We start from the raw sequence: 22875 nt of genomic DNA, 5'->3' as shown, positions 1-22875 counted from the left end.
TCTTTTAAAAGCAGTGTCCCTTTTCCAAGCTCTCCAATTCTCTTTGCCACTGCATTCCTCTGTCAGGGCAGCCTCCAGCTGCCTGATCTCAGCCCTTTCCAGAGGCACCTGTGCATCAGCCCAGGGTTAATCACACTAACAGATGGCAGAGGCCAAACAGGCAGCTAGGAACTTATATCACTTTAAATAGCATCTAATGTTTCACAGCTCCAGGCCGGGGGCAGCCGCACACAAAAGGCACAAACCACTGGGGCAGCCCAAAAATCAGGCTGTGCTTTCTCACCTGGACTCTGCTCCAAGCTGCAGCTCTTGACCAGGCTGAGCAGCAAATACAGCCCCTGCCCACAGTGGGTGCTGCTCACTGACATCTCCCCCAAAGGATTTCTCCTCTCTCTCTGTTATTGAATTTACCAGGCACCAGTGACAGCAAACCACCAGTCACCGAGGGGGTTTTGCAGCACTGCACAGTGCATCAGGAGCCAATGTGAATTTTACACATTTTTTTTCCTCTTAGAGAGTGCTCTATTTAGAGCTTATTAATAGCTTTATGAATTCTCTAAAGGGGATGGAGTTTAACACATTCAGTTAGGTCTAAGATTCTTTTAGCCCATTTTCATCACACATGAGTAACATAAAATGTGGGTTTAGCATTGAATCGCCTTCTTTGCAACAAACCTTAAGGTCCTTTGCAGACAAAAGAACTTCATTGTCTCCAAATTCATCTTCCCTGGCGAGATTTCTGCTGAGATTGGGGATTTAAGGATTTTCCTCCTTACAGCTTAATTTTTTTAAAAGTTTTCATATCACCTTTTAACAAAATGAGCTGGATCTTTGTTTCTTCTGTTGAATTTCTGCTCAGATTCAGGAAAAGTTAGTTCATCTGTCAGAGTCTAAACCAGACAAAGACCAAACTTCGATTCAGAAAGAAAGGAAACTGCAGAAATGCCAGGAAGAAGGAAAAAAAAGAAAGTACAGACCAGAAAAGCACGTTCAAAAGAATATTAGTTTATTTTTATTTTTCTTTTCCAAGTTATGAGCTACGAGAAACAGAAGACAGAGGAGGACGAGATACAAAGATATTTGACAGTACACGCAGTTAACAATCAAGAAGCTCTGAAGACAGGAGTGCAAGAGATGGGACAAAATTTTCCACGTGGATCTTGCTAGTGACTTCTGGCAGTGACTTCTGTTACTTACTCATCTGGTTGCTGTCATTCACAAAGTCCTCGGACCCATCATTGTCGTCTTCATCATCCCCAGAGGAAAGAGCATCTGCACATTAAAAACAACCAAGTCTTTAAACCAGCCTATTTTTATTTTTTTTTACAGAAAAATAAATTGATAAGCTACATCTTAGACTGTATATTAAGAAGAACAAGTGTTTATGTTAGTTGTGCAGAAGCTAGAGAAAAGAAAATCCAGCCACAAAATCTGCCATTTCCATGTAAAATTGTAACAAAACTAGTTAAAAGTCCTGAAGTGCTACAGAGTTTCCCAAGGGAGTTTGCTAATTGCAAAAATCTTTCTGCTTAATACTTTAACTTCTGTTACAGAAATGCAGTTGAACAGAACTGAGCATCTCCAGAACAATTTATCTCTAAACTTGAAGGATGTAGAACACACATTTTCCTCTTCTGATAAAAACCTGTATTCATTCTACTGGCTTTATCATCATCATCATCACAGCAACTCTGTCTAATTTAATCCTGGTCAGAGTGGCATAAAACAGAGAGCTCTACAGCAACTGTTAATCTCTGTAGAGCCCATGGAGCAAAAAGGAGCAGATAAAAACTGAGTCCATTTCAGGGTCAGGACAAGGAGAAAAATCCCCCAAAATTTGGGGATACAATTTAAAATTTGGGGATAAAATTTACAGCTACAGAACTCAACTCACTGTGCCCTAGTGGGCCGTTTCATATTAGCTCATAAAGTGTCTTAACATCCCATCTTACAGCTTCTGCATGCAAAAACCTGTGTTTGACTCACTCACCTGTAACATTTACAATGAAGTACAGAGTATCACTGTCTAGGGTCCTAACAGCAGTGCAAGCATAGAGGCCCGAATCTCTGGCTGTGGCATCCTTAATTTGTAAGTACTCCCCAATAATCACTGTCCTATTGTCGGGCCCCAAAGGGAGCCCGTCCTTAGTCCAACTGATCATGACGGCGTCTCGCAATTGACAGCGCAACTCAAGCGTCTCTCCTGGAAGGGCTGAGTAAACATCTGGCTGAGAGATTTGGTATTTGGTTGGCGGCTCTGCGAAGGTGGAAGGAAAGGAGGAAAAAGTAGAAGAAAGAGAAGGGAAAGGAGAGAATTTCCAACACAGGTCAGTCAAGGCCCTTTTCATCCACGGAAATCAAGTTATGTTAAATTAAAAAAAAAAAATAGTTTCATCCAGATTAGCCCAGTGTTCTGTGTTGTTAAACTGAACCACATGCAGGTTATTTTCACGAAGTTCACCAAAAGTGAAGCTCAGGCACTTTTGATCAGTGTCTTGGCATGTCCCTTGTCCCCAGCACCACACCAACATATGACACTTCTCATCAGTCACAGAGAGCAGGGGACAATGGGGGTTGCAGAACCTGGAGGCTTCAAAGGACTTGTAGGAGAAGAAGGGGTCAAAAGGCAAATCCATTTTCTGTCTTAGCATTTGGGTCCACAATTCCAATGAAGATTTTTTTTTCCCCACCTGATTTTATTTTAGGTTGCTTTTTAATTTTAATAACCTGGGAAGTGCTGTTTTGAAAGAAAAGGATGTCCAAAACCCCCTTCACTCACTAAGCTAACAACCATGAGTTCCTACACACAGTATACATGATGCCTTTTATTTTTCTCCCTGTGCCCATCACAAAGTCTCTACATTTCCCTTCTGCACTACCAGCACTTCTCTCTCCATGGCAGTAACTTTTCCCTTCAAATTCTTTTTTGCTTCATTACTTATTTCACAACCTCTGCCCAGTGAATACAGCAGAAACCCAGGAGCACAAGCAAAGCTTTCAGAGTCGCAGTACGCGCAGAAGTTCCGAGCGCAGTGGCTCATCCGTCAGCTCCCTTTGGTAACAAGAAGAATGTCAAACCACAGTCTTTTTCCAAAAAAACATCCTTGGAAAACTACATCTGCCTATAGTTACTAGAGCTTCATCCCTGCCTTGCAGGGCCAGCTCTCAGCAGGGGGAAAGAAGCAGCAGCCCCGGGCACTGCAGACTGTCTCCACAGTGCAGTGGGAAGGCTCAGCACACCTACCACGAGCTCAGGCTGTCCCACAGACAGGCACTGCTTCTGCAACTGGTGTGTCCCCACCACCACACTATCCCTGTCCCAAGGGCCTCGCCAAGGGAGGCAGGAATGGTAAATAAAGGAAAGAAGCACAGAGGCATCTTCTGTTTGCTCATGGGGAGGGTCAGAGCGCACAGACAGCTGCTCCCCGCGCACCCCGGACACGTCCTGCCCTGCACAGGCACAACCTGTGTGCCCAGGAATAAATAAAACACCTCTCCGGCTGCTTGGGACTCTCAGGGAGCACTGAAAGGTGGCTCTTTGATGTCCACACTTCCTTCTAAGAATGCCAAAACCCTGAAACCAGTGTTCCTCCTCCTTGGGTTGTCATTTTTTGTATCACACTTTCAACAGGGCAGCCTGAAACAAGCACCATATCTGAGCAGGGCCTGGAGATGGGAGTTTGGAAATACTGAAGTTCTGTCAGTAGTTGAGTTTTCTGCAGCCCTGCAAGGAGCAGAGAGTTGGACTTGATGGTCCCCATGAGTCCCTTCCAACTCAAAATATGATTCCATGAGCACCAGAAGGGTCCAGCATGGTGGAGGACTCATACATTTAGGTGTCAAGTTCTACTGAAGGACTTGGAGACTCAATTTTCCTCCCACTCATCCTGCAATCCTGTCATTACAGGAATGCACCCTATCAAAGGTTCTCCTGCCTTTTTCATTAGGGCAAACATGTTTTCCCAAAGAACAGATTTAACACACACACACATCAGGGTGGCACATGAAACCCATCCAAACACAAACAGTCACAGAGACTGTAAAGCTTCTTGGATTTAGATTTTATAATGAGGTCTCTAAACTTTCCAGTTCCATCTCAAGAGTCTAGGACAGGCTCCAATACAGATTTATACCTCTTATAAACTAATTCAGTCTTGCTGATATAATCACAAACCCACAAGTCTGCAATGCAGGTGTTTCACTGAGTGCTACATTATGCTCTTAGAAATAGAATTTCCAGAAGGAGCATGGGCTCCTTTCTACATATATTTCATCACAGTAATGAGTGTGTTAGAGTCTGCTTGAGAATTTTTTTTAATTAGTTTTACTGTCAAATAAAAAAGGTACCTGATGCCAGGTATATAATTTACTTTGAAGTTAGTAAGACTTCTTTGTAACGCTCTACCTGCAAAAAAATTTCTTTCACAGAGTTTACACTCTGCCAGCAATGTACTGGAGTCTAAAAATGTCTGTTTAAACTTCTTTAAAAGCCACCTTGGGTGATGATACCTCAAACCTCCTTTAAATGCATTAAAGCCTTCTGCTGAACAGTGCCAGGAAACTCACAGGATAAGCCCACACACAATTAAAAGGAAATTAAAATGAAAATAATTTTTTAACATCACATCCCTGATTTCATCTCTTTTTAAACTACTAACTCCAAATTTGCACTGAGTCTTTCAACACAAATCCAAATCCAAACTTAAGAATAGTAATTAATTTCAAAACTACAATTTAAAAAATTCCTTTTACAAAGAAAATCACTGGTACACTAAAGGAAAAACAAGTTTCAAACGGGTATTAGCATTTGGTATAAATTATCCTCCTCCATTTCTTTCTCTTTAGAGTATCAGGGAAGATGCAGCAAAGTGTTGTCATGATATAATGAAGTCATGTTTGGAAATTGTGAGTTATTTCAGGTAAGCCTTTGTGTTGCCAAACTAGAATGTAGCAGCACTTAAGACTGTCACTTTTTATAATGTTTGCCTATAAACTTTTTTCCAGTGTGGGTTTGAAATGGTGCCCAAAAGCAAACAGAGAACAGGTGGGATTCCGAGGCATGAATCCACCCAACAGCTTCACTGCGAAACTCAACCAGTTCAAACTGTTCACAAATTCCCAGCAGCACATAAACAACCTGTGCTGCAAAGTTAACTCTCCCTGGGACACTACACAAGGATTTTTACGCTGCTCTGAAATTTAGGGACAAATTTTGAACTCACGTCCATGCTGTACCTTCAAACCAGCGGCTCCCCTGTGGCAGGGTTCTGTCCCTGCTCCACAGGCAAGGTTTGATAACCTGCTATCACATCCAGCTCCTCCAGCCCTCTTGGAAGCTCAGCCATCACCAGAGGCCTGTGAAACAGCCCTTTGCTGGGTTGGTCAGGTTAGATATGAAGAAGTTTCTACAATGAGGGTGGCACTGGCACAGGTTGCCCAGAGAGGTGGTGGGTGCTCCATCCATGGAAACATTTCAGGCCAGGCTGGACTGCTCTGGCTGAAGATGTCCCAGCTCATTGCAGGGAGCTCCAAACCATCTAAGGAGGCACAGGATTCCTTTTTAAGCAAATCCTGTAACTGTGGCATTGGTTCCTTCTGCAGAGGTGCACTACCTGACATGGATTACACCTCTCTGTCACCCCTTAGAACACCAAACAAGCAACATGCAGAATGACTATGGGTGTTCTTAAACACTGCAGGACAGGGGACACTGCTTCTGCTATTTTCTGCTCTCAGCCACATCCTTATTGATAACAGTGGTGCACACAATGTATTTAAACTTTATAGGTGGAGCTGTTGAACAATACTGCCGTGGAAAACCAAGCTGCTGTTAAATAAACAGCTGTGAACTTTTTCTCTGCCTGCTCATACAGCCTCACAGCATGGTTTAAGCCATCCAGCCATCAAGTGGGGTAAAGACTGTTTGCATAAAAGCCGTGATCACAATAGAGAAATGGGGACACTCTGACTGCTCTATTTCAGATTATTAAGATATGCAATTGTATTCCAAATCACGTTCCTGTTCCAAATTTGGTCACCGAGAGGTTTATACTTCCTTAGGTTTTAAATTTATTATCATCATAATTATTAGTCTCCATTTACCAAAAAGTTAACAAAGAGCTGCTTATCTTAAGTCTCAAGTCATTTAGTTACTTAGTTACAGAGCCAAATAATGAAACGATCAGCTAATAGCTAACCCCAGCAAAGATTCTCACACAACTCTCCAGAACACAAAAGCCTCAGACCCCATCAAGCCACTTTCACTTCAAAAGGCTTTAGTAAATAACTAAACACTCACCACAGTGTGCCCAGAAGGGTCAACAGACCTGACCTGTCAAGAATCCAAGAGGTTCATTGCAAAACTGAATGTCCCTACAGGGAACACCAGGCTGCCAACCACCACCACCACCACCACCGCTGCTTCTCCTGCCCCTCCTCATGGTTCTCCTGCCATTGAGGGAATTCCAGGAGACCACACTGGATGAACAACATGGAATGGGGACATCAAATAGGTCTCATGACTTTGGGCTCCCTGCAGGAGGCAGCCCAGGTATCACCAGTCAGGTGTGCAGCCTTCCCTCCCGCCTCCCAGGGACATGGTGATGGGACTCTCCCTTAATTTAAGCTGGCACACCAATATCAAGAGGATCTCCATGTTCTTCTGACAATGGATGATAAAATCAGCCTGCAAAAGACACAGCCATCAGTTTAAGAATGCAGAGAGTCATTCCTGGCCATGGTGACCACCTCCCATTAGCCAACAGCAAAACAAAGGCCCCTTAGACAAAGGGGCACAAAACAGTGTTTGCAATTCATCCATCAGCTGCTCCAAAGGCACTGCATTCCTGCTGTCCCATTTGTACTGCCACTATCAGCCAGCTGCCAGCTCTGCCCAGCTCTGCCTCTGCCAGGCACCATCAGGAAGTCTCTGTTCTGATAAAACACTTTCCTTTCCAAATTGCTACAGTTCCTCCCATAATTTTAAAACACTAACAATTCATTATTTTTTAAATCCCTTGTCCCTGAACAAGACTACAAAGACCAAGAATCATTTCCTCCCACCCAATGTATAAAATCATTAGTTGCTCAAATCTGATTAAAAAGATCTGGGCCTGGTAGAAAAGCTTCAACACAAAACTTGAAAGAGCTACCCATGATAGTTACAAACATAAATATGTAGCAGATTCTACATCTTTACTTGTTCCTTTAACAGAAACTCCTGGGCTGCTCTATTTGACAGAGTTTCACAAAACAAAGAGCCAGATTCTCCAAAATAACTTTTTCCTGGCATGTTCATTAGCATTGTTATCCTTATAGAATAAGAACATAATCATCTGATGGGTAAAGAAATTAAACCAGACCAAAAAAAAAAAAAATACGTAAGGAACAGGAATAATCCTCTTGCCCTGGAAATGAACATTTGCAAAATAAAGTTGCCACATCATACATGGCTGGTGCTCCAGCAAGTGTTGAGCTTCCAGCCACACTGACCTGGACCTTGTCAACTCCTACTGAGTGCTACATATACTAAAACCATCTAAAAAAAAGTGAATCTCCTCCAATTGCAATAACTTGCCAATGTCATCATGGGTAAGGGAAAATATTACACTGCACTATATCTTGTTTTCCTAAGCTTTGAAGGCTTAGAAAAATAAAAAATTCTGGTGAGCAACAAAGCGTTTTGCCACTTGCGGACTCCGTAGACAAGAAAAAATCTCTGCTAAAACCAGAAATTATCCCCATGTGATTATATCCCATCTGTCTGGGGTCAGCAGGGAACAGTCCCCAGGCAGCATTTGGCCCTGGCTGCAGCCACCCAGACCTCATCACAGCCAGCAGAGGAGGGCAGTGGGACCAAACCTCACGAGGATTTTGGCTGACACAGGGTGAGGGACACGAAAATTTTCATCAGGGCTTTGACCAAGCCAAGCAGTTGGGTGGATGTGTCTCACCCACCCCGTGGTTAAGGAAAGATTCATTCCCAAAGAGAAAGAAATTATACTTGTCTAGGCTTCGTGCAGAGATGAAAAATTCCTACAGCTCGTAGCCTGCTTGCTCCTACCTGTCTTTATAGCCGTGGTTGTTGAGTTACGGCTGCACAACCTGCGTCAAAATCGCCGAGTATCACATGCTCCTGGGCTTGGCCCTGTGCTCTGTGCTGCTGGAAGCCAGGCCAGGGAAGACTCAGAGCATGCCAAGATCAAAGTAAACAGCAGAGAGACCAGCGAGGCCAGCTCCTGCTGCTGGGAACTGCCCTGCCATTCTTCCTGTTTGTCCCATTGCGCACGGGCTGCTCCTTGCAGGGCGAAGGGTTCTGCACACTGCAGCACCACACACTGCTCTGCAGACAGGGTAAGAAACAGCAAAGCACCAGGATGGCTTCTGCTCCAACACTTGGCAACCATGGAGGGAAAGAGCACCCCCAACCTTGAGAAGCCACACCAAACCCCCTAAAATACTGTCCTGCTGTCTGGAATTCCATTAGTTTGATGAGAAACTAAAGGCCATCTTCAGGATCTGAATGCTTGGTTCCAGCATTCACCAAATCTTGACCATCTTGCACCAGGATGGCTTCTGCACAAAGACTTGGCAACCATGGAGGGAAAGAGCACCCCCAACCTTGAGAAGCCACACCAAACCCCCTAAAATTACTGTGCTGCCTTCTGTAGTTTCATCAGTTTGATGAAAAACTAAAGGCCATCTTCAGGATGTGAACGCTTATTTCCAGCACTCATCAATTTGACCATCTTGCACCAGGATGGCTTCTGCATAAAGACTTGGCAACCATGGAGGGAAAGAGCACCCCCAACCTTGAGAAGCCACACCAAACCCCCTAAAATTACTGTGCTGCTGTCTGTAATTTCATCCTTTTGATGAGAAACTAAAGGTCATCTTCAGGATGCGAATGCTTGGTTCCAGCATTCACCAAATCTTGACCATTTTTGTTCAAGTCATAAACTCCACCATCTGCTTTAAGTAACAGAGTGGGAGTCTCTCTGCTAAGTGAACTGAGAAGTACAACAAACCTAAGACACATGTAACACAATCTCAAAAATAATTAACTGCTCTTCAAACTCATTACAGAAGAGTCTTCTCATGTAATCTATTATACAATACAAAGGGGAAATGAATCACGTTTTGCCAGAACCTCAAATGAAAAGCTGAAAAAAAAAATTAATCTTCTCTTTCTAAAAAAGCAGAATTTGAAACTAGGAACATTTTCTTATTGTTCGTTCTTTCAGCAAGAGCAGAACTTCAAATCTCCCTGACTGAACTCTGCACGTAACCAAGTGGCAGAGCAATTAAACCAGCTCCTGTTGTTCAACCCAGCCTTAAAGTGTGCTTGGGAAAGGCTCCATAATAAGATATACAGCCTTGGGAAAGCGTACCAGCACGTATATTTGGTTGCAAAAGGTTTTTCTTGGGCTCAGTATTTTCTTCCATTATTCCAATCTGCAGCACTTTTTCAGATTCTTTATTTGCATTTCAAGAGCAACATAAAACCTGAACAGAACGTAGCATAGATCCAAACATAAAAACAGAACCTTTTTCTTCCAGGTTTGCCAAAGTCCATGCTCAAGACTATTACTGCTCAATGTGCAAAAGAAATAAATTACAACTGGGAGGTTAAAAATTGCACAATTTAATGTTGCAGTGTTAGTTCTGGATGCAGAGAACATCTATTCAGATTCCCTACAAGCAAGTCAGCAGTTGTTTCTTTTGTACACGGTCCCATTTTTACTTGACTATACAAATCCTCTTAATTTTAGCAGCTCGTCTGGAAGTCTCATCTTGCCTGTTCCCCCGAAATCCATCTCCCCCCACTTCCTAAAGCGGGATTTGAAAATAGGCGCTGGAAACAATATCCCCAAAACATCCTCCCAGCATTTTTGAGAGTCCCATCCACAACACACAGGGGTTTAAAACACGGGATATTCTCCAAACACTTCAAAGCCTCAAGGCACACCAGGCTCCCTTTCAACCCAGAGCAATATTTAGGCAAGAGGCATCGTAGCTTGTTTAATTCCAGCTCCACACAGAGGACAGTCTCCATTGGGAACAAAGAAAGAGCAGCACAAGACTTGAAGTGAGAAGCCAGGCTGGCTACCTGCCCTTCCAGGTGGCACACAATGCTTCACCTGAAATTCCAGACACCTCCATCACTCCTGATGGCACCACTGGCTCCTGGGCACTTTGCCATACTAATGGAAGAGTGTTCAGACCTTCTGAATAGCCAGAAGAGCTATTACTGAGCTGTGTGGTTCACTGCAGATTTATTGGAGAGTCTCCATGTTAATCCTGCACGGCTGAAATACCTGCGCTACACTGCTGAGTAAACAATATCAGGGAAATCTGGGTACTTCAATACTGTAGTATCTCAACAGCACTGATTTTCATAAATAAACAATGTTTAACAGAACCATGCTCGAGAATTACTCCAAATTTGAACTGGGTGTGAGAAATTATTTTCAAGAACTGTCAGGTGGCATTCGGGATTAGATGTCATGTTACTTTCCTTGAAACAAATTAAATATTGCAACACAGAGCCACTGAGCAGGGCACTTTCCAAACTTGCAAAGCCAGTCTCCCAGAGCAGGTTCTGCTCCTGCCCAGCAGCAGGTCCTGCCAGCAGCTCACCTCTCCACACAGCCCATCCTAAAGGAAGCACAGCATGACTTTTTCTACCCCACAACTTGTTATTACAGTTTAAAAACTAAGTTGTTGCGTGGTGTTCTGATCAATTTCTGTCTGTCCAACAACAACAGAACTTCCTACAGCCTTGCCCTGGTGGGTGCAGCCCTCCAAGGCATCCCCAGCCACAGCATCCCACTCCAACCCCACTCAGAACCAGACACAAAACCCCTGGGAGAAAGCCTGAGGTATCACAAAACTCTTTTCCTAGCTTTTCCTTCCAAGTAACAAAACTCTATTCAAAATAGAACAGCTAAGAGGGAAAAAAAAAATTCAAGAACAACCAAACTATGATTTTCTTGTTCTCAACCAGCCTCTCATGCTCATTTTTCTCCCTTCCCGTCCTCCCAACACATTTCCCTTTCCAGTAAACCCTCACAAATGCAAGCCATTTCTTTGGTACAAAGGAATTTTCCCCTCTTCCCAGTTCTTGTGGCTTTGCTTGACAGGGTCAATGTCCCAAACTGATGAGCCAGTTCTTTTGTGGGGGAGGAAAAGCAATAATTACACACAACCTGCAACGTGTGAGGAGGGGAATGAAAGTAGGTCAGGTCTCCACTCCTCAGCTTCACTGGGGTTCACCAAATGCTTTCACTTACAGTCACTTTAAAAATACAATTAAAATAATAATAGCACAGCAAGTGAACAAAGCAGCACTGTAGAATTCAGCTTTCTGTCCTTTTCTTTGATATGGATAATTGCATTTGTGTGGTGAAAAGAGGCACAAAAACCTGAACCAGCAGAAAACGATGCCCACACAACACATCCCAGTATCAGGTACTCTGATATTCAGAAGTCCAGGAAAAACAAAACCATAAAAAAGGGGTCTTTGGAAAAAAAAAACACCAAAGAAACCACCAGTGATAATTAAGAGATGGGAAAGGACAATCTGGAGACATACATAATCAGTTTATGAATTATAAGATGGTTTTGAAAGTTCAAAAAAAAAATTTCACATTTAAAAAAATCCACTGCTCTTACAGAATCTTGTTTTGCAACTGTCCTGGTTGGGAAGCACCGTCCCCAAGGAGCAAATGCCAAGGCAGTTCTGCTGACGCTCCCAGCCCCGACTGAAACCCGAAGGGCCAAACTTCCAGAACAGCTCTGGCACTCCCAGCGCACGTTTCGTAATTATAACAGGAGCTGTTGGCTGCTGAACTCCTGCAAATCTGGTCCTTATTTAAGATCTGACTCTTACAAAGTCGCTCCAGAGTTGCTCAGTTGCTCCAACTTCTCTTTCAATCAGCCTAAAAGTCAGTTTATTCCCTGGTACTGCAAGAAGGCGGCTGCAATTTGGGGGAAGTGCTGCGCCAAATCTGCCCAAAAAAACCCACTGCAAACACACCCTGCAGTGTGCTGAACCCAAACTCAAAGGCCTCAGCTCCAAATCAGTCCCCAAATTGCTCAGAGGATGATTTTACACTGGAGGGCTCCGTGCCAAACCAAACACTGCCCTGTTTCCCACCACCAACACAAATCAGTGTCCTCTGCAGAAGGTGCTCCCACTTGTCCAGCTGGGATTCATGGTCCCTTTTCAGCCTGAATTTTGCACTTCTTTAATTACACTGAAATAAATTTTCTCCCCTAGTCAAACCAGGTGTGCTATTACACACAGACAAGACATAACTTGCTGAAGTGGGTGATGGTTCTTTTAAAAACACAAGAGTAAAACTGCTCAGGAGCGCTGCTTTGAAGAAAGTCTCTTTTACTCTAAAGCTTCAATTTTTAAGAGTCACACAATGTTAAAAACTTGAAAATCTGACACTTCCAATACAGAACTTTTCTCTATAAATGACAGAAAAAGACATAGCTCAGTATTTTTCTGGCATTCCCATCCGATCCAAAACTAAATACTCACTTTAAGAAAATACTAATCTCTGAATGTTTTTGTTTAAAGTCATTTAAAGATCATTTCTAGTGAAGCTGGGAAGCTGGATATAGAAATAAGCTCATTAAGGGCTACGCTATGGTTATTATTAAAACATCACAATAGTCCATCTTCTCATGCATACACAACCTTGCATAACTGGAGATGTCAGCATTTTCATTGTAAATTCTGCTTTCAGAGGTTTCAAACTTGCCTGTAAAAAAGTTGCTATGGCCTGAAACTTGTTGCTATTTCCATGCCAAGGAAGAACTATTTTAATATTAGGAAACTATGCATTCATTGGAGTCGGCCACTGGTTTGGGGTTTTATCTATACAAGTGGTTTAAAAAAAAGAATAAAAATATTAAAAAAACCTCACAACTCAGCATCTTTGAAAGTCTTCTGGCTCAAAAAAAAAAAAAAAAAAACAAAAAAAACCAAACCCTCACTAAAGGAATCAAATTCCCAAAAGTTAATAACTATTATACTCCTTCAAAAAGCTTCAGCTGTATGGCAGATAAGCCTAAAACATGCAATTATTTCTGCTACTTTGCAAAAGAGTAGCCACACTGAGAGACTACCAACTCCCAGTGTCTCATCAACACTGACTGTAAATAACAACCCTACCCATGTCCAATTAGTTTGAAGCTCAAGACCATGCCCCTGCTAAAGGGCTGCAGATTTTAAACACAGAATGGACACATTAAGACTGATTTAATCTGGCTGCTTGTACAATTCCCCAGAATCTCAGCTAGCAAATCCTGTACTGGGCCAAATAACTTACTGAACCAGATCCCTGAAAGGGCAGCCAGCCCTCACCCGAAGCTGTGGGGATGTCACATTCCTCCATAATGGGCTTTAATAATTGCCCTTCCATGAAATAAAATTAAAAGGAAAAGAAATTAAAAAGATAAAGCCGACTCTGATTTAACTAATAGGTTTGAATTCTTAATTTAACTCACAGATATCAAAGCCGCTGCTCTCGTTTGAAAAAGGAAAAGCCAAAATAAAACAGCCCAAAGGGAACCCTGGGTGAACCATTTGCTTTATTTTTTTCCTACCAAAGCAGAAGCAGCATGAAGGTGCTCTGTCCCAGGAAAATGATGGATGTGCAGGGTCCCCCCAGCCCTGTGACCTCTCAGAAGGGTGGCTCTGGCTGGGGATGACCCATGGGGACAGCCCAGGATGGGGAGTGGGACAGGGGACATCCCACCACCACAGCATCCCTCCTCCACACACGGGAGCACCTCAAAAATCCCACATCCTGACCCAGGCAGGGCACAGCAGCTGCACAAGGATCTCCAAGTGGACAGTGCTGACCACAGGTGACATTAATCTTTAAGCACTGCCAACATTTTCACAAAAATGAAGGTATGTTGCTCATATGACTCAACATTTTTGCAGAAAGGAAGGTGCTGTGGTGAACATACCTATTTTTGGATGTTTAGTGTCAGCAAGTGGTTATGGCTGAGTAAATCCCATAGAAAAACCCATTATTCACTTCCACCATAAGCACACATCACCCCTTAAAGGGGATCTCTCCCCTTCCCTGCTGCTCCTGGGAACCTCCCAAATTTAGGACCACTCTGAACTACTCTGTTTTCCACAGGACACAGAAATAGGCTGTCCCTTGTGGAAAGCTTAAATTAATCCTTTGAAATTTGACCTAAATTAAAAGAATTGAAACACGTCGTCACCACACCGGCCGGGGGCTCCGAGTGGGTGCTCCAAGGACGGTGTCAAGGCATTGCATGAGGGTAAGAGACCAAATTAGCTCCCCAGCAGGATGATAACCCACAGCCTGGGCAAGGGGAGGTCAAGGGAGAGCTCACTATTTATCAAATATCTGTCTAAACTAATTATTCAGTTCACAAAGTAAGCCTTGAGCCCGTGTGTGCGGTCAGAGCCCTCGTGAAACGCTGGCTATCATCAAAGGCCTGGGCACACACAGGCTCGGAGAATGCTGCCTTTGTGCACGCTGGGGGAGGCTTGTTTCTAAATGTTTAAAAGCAGAAAAAGTCCCTCAGCTCCCCTAGGATGAAAAACATGTATGTAAACAGTTGATGTGAGATATAACCTGAGAGCTGACAGTCCCCACAGAAGTCCCACAGGTCCTGTTTCTGCTCACGCAGCTCAACAGCCCCGGGTCTGGCCAACACTGCTGGGGAATAAAGCTCCACAGCTGAGACCCACCACACTCAGGATCCCACAGTACCAGCACCAACATTACCACTCACAATGGATCAAGATGGCATTTTCAGTGTAAACGCTTTCATTCGGACCAGAGTGATACCCAATGGTCACAGAGGGAGATTTATTTACTCAAGAGTGACTGAGAAGAGCCAAAAAGCACAGCACCCCCTTAATGCATGACATCTTGCACATATCCACCAGCTGATTACCCTGCTAGATAAACTCTGCTTGAACTAAAGCACACGCTTCAGTACTTTTTATACATAGCCAGACACTCTGAAGAAAATTATTTAAAATGCCCCTAAAGTTACGCATAGCTGAGAAAAGGTATTTTCTCTGTTACACCCAGGGGAACAAATCTCAATTCCTGTTAATGTTGTGTACAGCACTTCCAATAGTCTGAGTCACTAAGACAATAAACAATAACAATCCAAGCACCTTGTATTAAAAATAAATAAATAAAAGCAGACAATTCAGGGCATGTCCGTGAAGGAAGACTCAGGAGCAGATCAGCAAATGTCACCAAAGGTCACGGCCCTGCCGACCTCCTCAGCTGGCATGAAATGTCACAGCTCTAATGACTGCAGTCAGCACCCCCACTGAAAATTTACATTATTGCAGCACCTGACCCCCCAAATTAGCTGTGTCCAAAACCTTCTGGCATTTACTAAATTGAAAAAGAAGTCTGCTCTGTCTTTGAAGAGATCTTTTGAAGGGTTTTTTTGGTTTGGGCTTGGAGAGCTTGTGGGTGGCAGTGATAGAACCCAGAGAAGGTGATTGTGTAAAAACTTGGTTGTGTTTTGGTTTGTTTTTTCTTATCAAAGGGTTTCATGAAATACATAAAGGAGGTTTTATTTCCCAAATCTCAGATATAAATCCCACACAATTCCCTGTATTCTGCAGCATAAAAGCTTATTATGCTATTAACTTAGAAGCGTTTTCTGATTTCTTTCCCTTGTTTCTGGTAATGATTTGGGTTCTCACATCTAAAATTGTTTCACATCAGTAACATTCCTGCCCAGGAAAGAAGTTTTAAATCTTTCCTAACAATTTAGTCTTTGATAAAACCCAGATTCCACCCCCAACATATTCAGTGTGTAAGAGACAAACTCAAACAGTGCTTTCCAAAATAAAAAAAGCTATTCTTTCCCTGAAAAGTTACAAAATTACCAGTCACCATCCAAAAAGTATTACTTTTCTTCCTGTAAAACACTTCACCAGTCTTCAAATACATTATTTCTGACTTAACCCCAAAAACTAGGGGACCTTACTACAAAGCTAGTCTGAAACCAGAATTATTCATGATTTTGTCATTCTCTTGAAAAGCCAAGAAGGCACCAGATGTTCAATTAACAAATCATACAGTAAGTGGCAACAAGACTTGGGCTTTTTTTCTTTTTTAAATCTCGGGTTACCTTCTAAAGAGAAAAAAAAAAAAAGGGCATTTTTGCTATCAGCCATCTCTGTGGCTGACAGATGACAATATTGCTATTCTTTGAGAATTTTTTTCAGGAACGTTTGCTAGGGAAGAGGGCTCATCATCTCTAAATAGTTCATCCCCTGCCATCAATAAAAATGTACTTGGAGTGGATTCTAAAAATGCGTTAGCTGGTGACGTCTATTTTTAGAGGCAGTGGATAGAAACAAATAAGTTTTGCATGAAGAATTATTAAATAAAAACCAAGCGGTGTCCATGGACATGAGTAGTAGAATGTGTAAAGGCCAAACTCTCTGCAGCAAGCTTGCCAGCTCAGAAATGCTCTGTGGACTATTAGATCAGCTTGACAGCTGAGTTATTGGAACTGTGATCACTCCTCCAAAAGACAGATACAACCTTATGAAAGAAGCTTCACTTCCTCCCCCAGATGCTCAGAGAGCAGGAACGATCCAGCACAACACAGCAAAATCATTCTTCAACACAATCAGCCCACAACAATAAAAAAGCAGCCCCTCCTAAGCTCTCCAGAGAAGAAAACCACTTTGCAAAGCTTGAGGAACAGACAAACCAAGAAGAACATACCAACAAGTGCAAGCTAAAAATAGGAGATTTTTTCAAAACACCTCTTTCAACGTGAAGGTCTAGATTGGCCTTTGCTCTCACAGCAATAAACTCCAGCCCTTCTATTGAGATCTCAACATTCACACCTTCAGAACTGGTGATCCAGACACTGCACCACCCATTGTGCCTGGATTTTAACAGCAGCAGGGAAGTTTGTCCCGAGTGCAAACACCAACAAAGCTGCAATACCATTTTTGCAGAGTGCCTGCAAAACTAAACATTCACAAATGAAAACTACCAAGATTCATTTTTCTCTGGACTCCTCAGGTTAAGAGAATCCCAAAGAGCAGCAGCCACTCATCCGCTTCGTTCCTTGAGACAGCGACACACAACAGCACCAAAGTGCCACGGACTGGTTTCCTTAAAGACCCATTCCTGAAAACTTTCATCTGTGCACTTTGATTATACAACGTGATGACAGTCCCAAGTGAAATCACTGACACCACTGGCTTGCACAAGAATAAACAAACTCACGCTTGTACAAACACAGCCCGGGCGAGAGCAGGGAAAGTCAGAAACCGTAACTCTCCAGGGCTGCTCTGTTCCTTGCCTTAGATTTACCAGAGCACATGGAAAGATCTTGACTTCTATTTCAGATGTCCAAGAATTTAAAATTAAGTTCTTTTAAGGAATGAAGCATTCGAGAGTGATTTACCTTCGGGTTCCACCGTGGTGTCTTCAACAACTAAATTAAATGAAGGTCGAGCCAGGGAAAGTCCAGCCATGGTGACCACCACCAGGCAGATAAGGCAACCCGAATCCCAGCTGACCATCTTTTTAGAGTAAATTCCTGGTCCATTTCCATATCTCCATGTGGACTTTAATCCCATCTGAGCACCTCTAGAGAAGCATGGAGAGAAAGCTGTGCCTTCGGCCAGGGTAATGCCTCCTCCCTTGGAACGACGGCTGCTGCTGTGGGGAGGAGAGAGATTGAACACTGTCAGCAAAAACATCTCCAAACACAAACCAAAAACCTTCATAAAGCCTCAAACGGGGCTGAAGTGAGAGGGAGGGGAGCAGGAGGATGGGAAAAATAGTTTTCCAGCTTCAAGAATATGTGAAAAGTGAGTGACTTTTCATCTTCTGTTAGCAGTTTCCATCATCACCTGAGGCGTAACCAAGTCCTCCTTGTTTTCACAAAATCACTTCTCAGCACATATTGAGAGCTATTTTACTGACAGAAAAACATACAGGTTTTCAAAAATGAGAGGCACCCACATGTGCAGGCACATAACCTGTAATGCTACAAAATTACCACAATTATACAAATTATATTCTTGTTATTGTTTGAAGGTTTATGTAAGTTTGCCTTGTTTTTCATTCCTTCACCTAGGCAGTTCTGCAGCCAGATGAATTTGCAGGAATTCAGTAATTTTCCACAAGAAAAACAGTAGAAAAAATATACTGCTTAGACTTGGAAAAATCTGCAAGACTATTTCAACTCAGGACTTCCAGCTCCCCAATGGAGGTACCTTCTTCTGACTCAGTTTAGTGTCCTTTGGAAGCCCCTGAGTCCTGGGCAGGTGAAAGGCTCAAGTCTTTGCAGTGATATTGGTTTGCTACGCTGCATTACAGGCAATTAAAATCTGGATAAAATATGGTATAGGTTGCTATTTCATAGGAGACCTGCCCAGCACCACTTTCATCCATACATGCCAAGCTATGTGCACAAAACTTTCTTTGCTCAGTCTCTCAATGATGCTTATTGAGATAGACTTTTTTTTTCCCCCACCTCCGAAAAATCTATCTTATTCATAATAAAATGAATTTAAATGGATGGACTTAAGTGGTAATCCAGCCATGGTCTGACAGAGAAGTGGCACCAAAGGAACTGGCACTCCCTTCAGGGGACCCTGTTGCCTCCACACTGAGATGATGCCAGGTGAGGGTCAGAAGAGCATCCTCCTCACAGGGTGATTAAACAGCTCAAGCAGAAAATTAGACCTGATTTTCCGCTTCAGAAATAAAAGTAAAACCTCAGTAAATGGATAAAACAAGTAACTGCAGCAATTGTTCTAATCTGGTCAATGATTCATCTTAGATGTGATGAAACTCAACTGAAATTTGGAGAGCGCTTGTCTGGAAGGGGAAAAAATAACACAAAACCTCTTTTTCCCTCCTGCCCTCAACACTCGAAAATTAAAAAACAAAACAAAAAAAAAAGTAAGGGAGTGTGGAGATAAATAAACCTTCTCCAAATTCCTTGTCATCGGGATTTGGTGTGGTACCTCAACAAGCTGAAACAGGGACACAGATTCTCCTTTTATAAAGCCAACCATTTAAAGAGTTGATTCTGATTTTTATTAGCCTTGTGCTAGCTGCCACAAAGCTCACAAATGCTGTTGAGGCATCTTTTATCTTGGGTACTATACTCAGTAACTTCTAGAAACAGGTTTTGGATGGCATGAAGAAGTCACTTGAGGAAAACAATACAAGGTGAATCCCTGCTACTTCAGGGCAAGCTTTTCCCAACTCCGTTGGTATCACCTCAAAGCCCTGTCCCTCCTGTAAAGATTTCAGCCTGGCTCCAGCACCCCAGACCACAAGCTAGCAACTACCATTAAATTTCCAGTGAAAACACCACCAGACCACTGCACAAACATTTGCCAAGAGCTTGCCCAGCCCTTCTCTAAATAAGCACAGAGCAGGTGTAGAGCTGAAGAGAGCTCTGTCTTTGGGACCAGTCTGCGTGTGAGCAGGATGGAGCAAACCCCCCTGGATGCCACCCCCCAGCTCCACTGCCCACCTCGCTGTCTGGCAGCCACAGCCCTGCAGCTCAGTTTATCCAGCTGTAAAGTGGGTAGAAACCCCTCATTAACAGCCTGGGTGTAATGCTGATTTAATTTCCATAAATCATCCTGTAAACTCCGATTAAGGTCTGTGTTGATAAATGCAAAATCCCATCATGGTTTTGCAGAAAGAAAACATACCAGAAGGCCAGTGTGTATTTCAGACTCCAAGAGCATTAATTCCACTGACATTCCTGCAGTTTCAGATTTTCAGGCTACACTAAACCCCACTGAAAGCACATTTGTGGTTCCTATCCTCATCCTAAAGCCTGAAGTGGAGCACAAGGCTCCTTGGCCACGCGTCTCCTCACCTGAAGATTTTTGTTGCCTCCTGCACCTCAACATCTGCCGGCAGAAAGAAAGGATTCTTCACCCACAGGGCAGCAGCAAACCCAAAATCCCGGCTTGCGAAGGTGCAACAACGCAAAAATCAGAGCTCTGCACCCATCCATGGAGCCAAAGCACTCCACCACCAGGACAGCAAACAGCCTTCAAGGGTTGCCCTCTCCCAAAAGAAGTGGAGTCCAGCGAAGATGAAACGAAACCAAATTCTTTTCGTAGTTTAATTGCCAGAGTTGCCGGGGGACGAATCCCTGGAAAGACCTCCTGTGCTGGATAATTATGTACCTCTATCTCAATGTTTGGAACACAGCCCCAGCATGCTTTTTGGCCTCCACAATTCTGGCTTCCTGACTACAATACCATAATCCCTCCTGGAGTCTCAGACTCAGTGAAAGCCACACGTAGTGTTTATTTTTCCCCTTGAAAGGGAACTCTGTCTCTCTTCTCAGCCTACACTTTGGGGAGGAGTTGTCAGCCCCCAATGATTGATGGCTCTCCTTGCCACTCGCTCATCAAGTCAATTTTCACCTCGTCACATACCTGCCCAAATTTTCTTTGCCAAACTGACAAGCATGGGAAAGCAGACTGGTTTGGGAGCCCAACCAAATTCCTCCAAGCTGTACTTCAGTTTAAACACACTCGCACACACAAACAAGTAGTACTTGTTCAGCAGTGGCACTAATTAAATTCAATGCTCAGTGTTCTTTTTAATCTACTTGCATTGTTGTTTATAAGATGTTTATCACTCCCCAGGGACAGTACGATTTGTAGAGTATGTTAACCAAATCAATACATTGCTCACTGTATAACTTTTCAGCATCTTTCTCAATTAGGCGGGGAATAGCAAAATCTGAGTGAATATGGATCTTCCCTCCACAAAGAGCTACTAAAGGTCAGTACTCTAAAAGCCCAGTATCTTCATCAGAAAAATCCAGGTAGATGAAGCTTTGAAGCTAACAGCTTTATGCACACGATTCCACTGACAGAGGACTTGTGTATGGACAGAAAATGCAGAAATATACATCCGTCTATAAAAACATATATACACATATATATCTAACAAGGCTCTTCAGCAGAGTTCAATCTCCAAGCAAATCTGAGCATCACAGCTATTAAACATTAATTCTGAAGGACTAATGGGAACCGGCTGGCAGCTTCAGTACTTTTTCATTGTTTGAACTTCTTTCATTTGCTTTCCAGGACTATCCTGTTTTTCTCAAGTCTTTAGCCACCAAGAGATCGGGGAGGGGGGAAAAAAAAATCTGCATTTTAATTGACATTCCAGAGAGCGGGAGAAGTCCAGAGGCTGCTGATTGCTGTCTATTCAGCCCAAACAGGCTTTTCAGATGAAAATGAGAAAAGGCTAGTGGAAGATTTACAGGGATTTGGTACAAAGGAGACAATAAAGTTTTAAATGTTGATAGCGTTTCACACCGAACGCATAATGGGTCCCAGTTTGAAGGGGCCGTTTTGCATTTAAATATATATTTCATTGATTTCTCTCCCCCCTTATCTCAGACGGGGCGCAGCACGGCGGGGCAGCACCGGGCTCCGAGCCGGGGCTGATGATCCGGGGCCGAGCTCCCCTTCCTCAGCCCGTGCTGCCTTGTCCTGCTGTCACCGTCCCCAAAGGCACCCGCGGGGATGCGGGGAAGGCAGGGGAACAGCGCTGCTGCTCGGGCTTCCCCCGCACCGCAGCGGCCATAGGGACCACAACCCGACCCACAGCTCCTGCAGAGCGGAGCCCCGCACCGGCACATCCCGCTCCGAGCCACGCAGCGGCACATCCCGCTCCGAGCCCCGCACCGGGGGATCCCCAAGCCCCGCACCGGCACATCCCGCCCCGAGCCCCGAGGGATCCCCGAGCCCTGCAGCGGCACATCCCGCCCCGAGCCCCGCTAGAGCACCGAGATCGCGGCGGGACCTCCAGCCCAGCCATGCCCTGCCCGGGGCCGCCCCTTCCCCGGCCCGCCCGCTGCCTTTACCTGCGGCGAGAGCGCCGGGCGGGCTCCGCTGCGCGGCGGCTCCCGGGCTGGGGCGCGGTGCCGAGCGGCGGCTCCCGGGACGGGGCGAAAGTGCCGGCACTGCGGCCGCGCTCACTGCGCGGGCGGCCCCGGCTGGCGAGCCCGCAGCGGCGCAGCGCCGCGCATCCCCCGCGGGACGCGCCCGGGGCAGGCAGGAGGGCGGCGAGGCGAGGCAGGAGCCGGCCCGGCGCCCCGTCCCGTGCCGTGCCCTGGCTCGGCCGCAGCGGCTACCGCCTCAGAGGGGCGAGCCCGCCGTGCCCGGCGCCAGCTGCCTCCTCCCCCGCGCGGGCATCGCCGAGCAGCGCGCCGCGGGTCCCGCTCCGCTCCATCCAGCCGCCCGCCCCGAGCCGCCGCAGCTTTGTCACGCCGACAGCCCCCTCGGGTGGGAGGTGGGTTTTCTCTCCCCCCTTTCCCCCTCTCGGCGCACTCCTCCGGCTCCTTCCTCCTCCCCCGGTCACTCCCCCCGCTGCAACCCGAGCCGTTTCCTGGACGGCGCTGCCGGGCTCTGCCAATCGCGGCCGAGCCCCTTCCCCCGCCCGGCCCTCGGGGGTGCGGAGCCGGCAGCGCCCACCCCGCCCGAGGGTCGCGGATGCCCCCGCGGCGTGGAGCCGGAGCGCTCGGCGGCACCGGAGAGGGGCAGCAGGGGAGCGGGACTCCAGCTCCGGGCGCTGCCTGCCCGGGGAGCGGGACGGCTCATCCCGCTGGGCTGCAGGGGAGGAACCCCGAGCAGCTCCCGGACGGGCGCTCCGCTGAAAGTTTTCCAGCGGGTTGGAAAGGAGAGGAAAGTGGGGAGCGCGGAAAGCGCCCCCGCTGAGGGTGAGCCCGGGCTGCGGCACCGGCACCCCGGCGCTGGGCAGCATCTGCATCCTCACACAGAAATGGTACCAGCGCAAAAGCGGTCCTTGAAAC

The 22875-nt window shown here is 45.1% G+C and overlaps 1 protein-coding gene across 7 annotated transcripts in view; it reads right to left on the bottom strand.

Moving 5' to 3' along the window:
* The window catches only part of FGFR2 (fibroblast growth factor receptor 2), an 80876-nt gene extending 58537 nt beyond the window's left edge, over positions 1 to 22339 (bottom strand). For 2 of the 7 annotated variants that reach the window (XM_064716827.1, XM_064716828.1), the window contains exons 1-2: positions 21928 to 22336; positions 17467 to 17723 (exon numbers count right to left, since the gene is read on the bottom strand). In XM_064716827.1, coding sequence (XP_064572897.1) covers positions 17467 to 17641 — 175 coding nt within the window. In that variant the 5' untranslated portion in view covers positions 17642 to 17723; positions 21928 to 22336. Of the gene's footprint in view, positions 1 to 1197; positions 1273 to 1990; positions 2258 to 17466; positions 17724 to 19911; positions 20447 to 21927 lie in introns of those variants that run through there. The other 5 variants (XM_064716822.1, XM_064716825.1, XM_064716824.1 and 2 more) reach the window with 5 other exon arrangements.
* Between the last annotated feature and the right edge of the window lie 536 nt (positions 22340 to 22875).

This window comes from Zonotrichia leucophrys, chromosome 6 (genome assembly GCF_028769735.1).
Source record: "Zonotrichia leucophrys gambelii isolate GWCS_2022_RI chromosome 6, RI_Zleu_2.0, whole genome shotgun sequence".
NCBI lineage: Eukaryota > Metazoa > Chordata > Aves > Passeriformes > Passerellidae > Zonotrichia > Zonotrichia leucophrys.
This window is presented reverse-complemented; position numbering and strand designations above follow the sequence as displayed.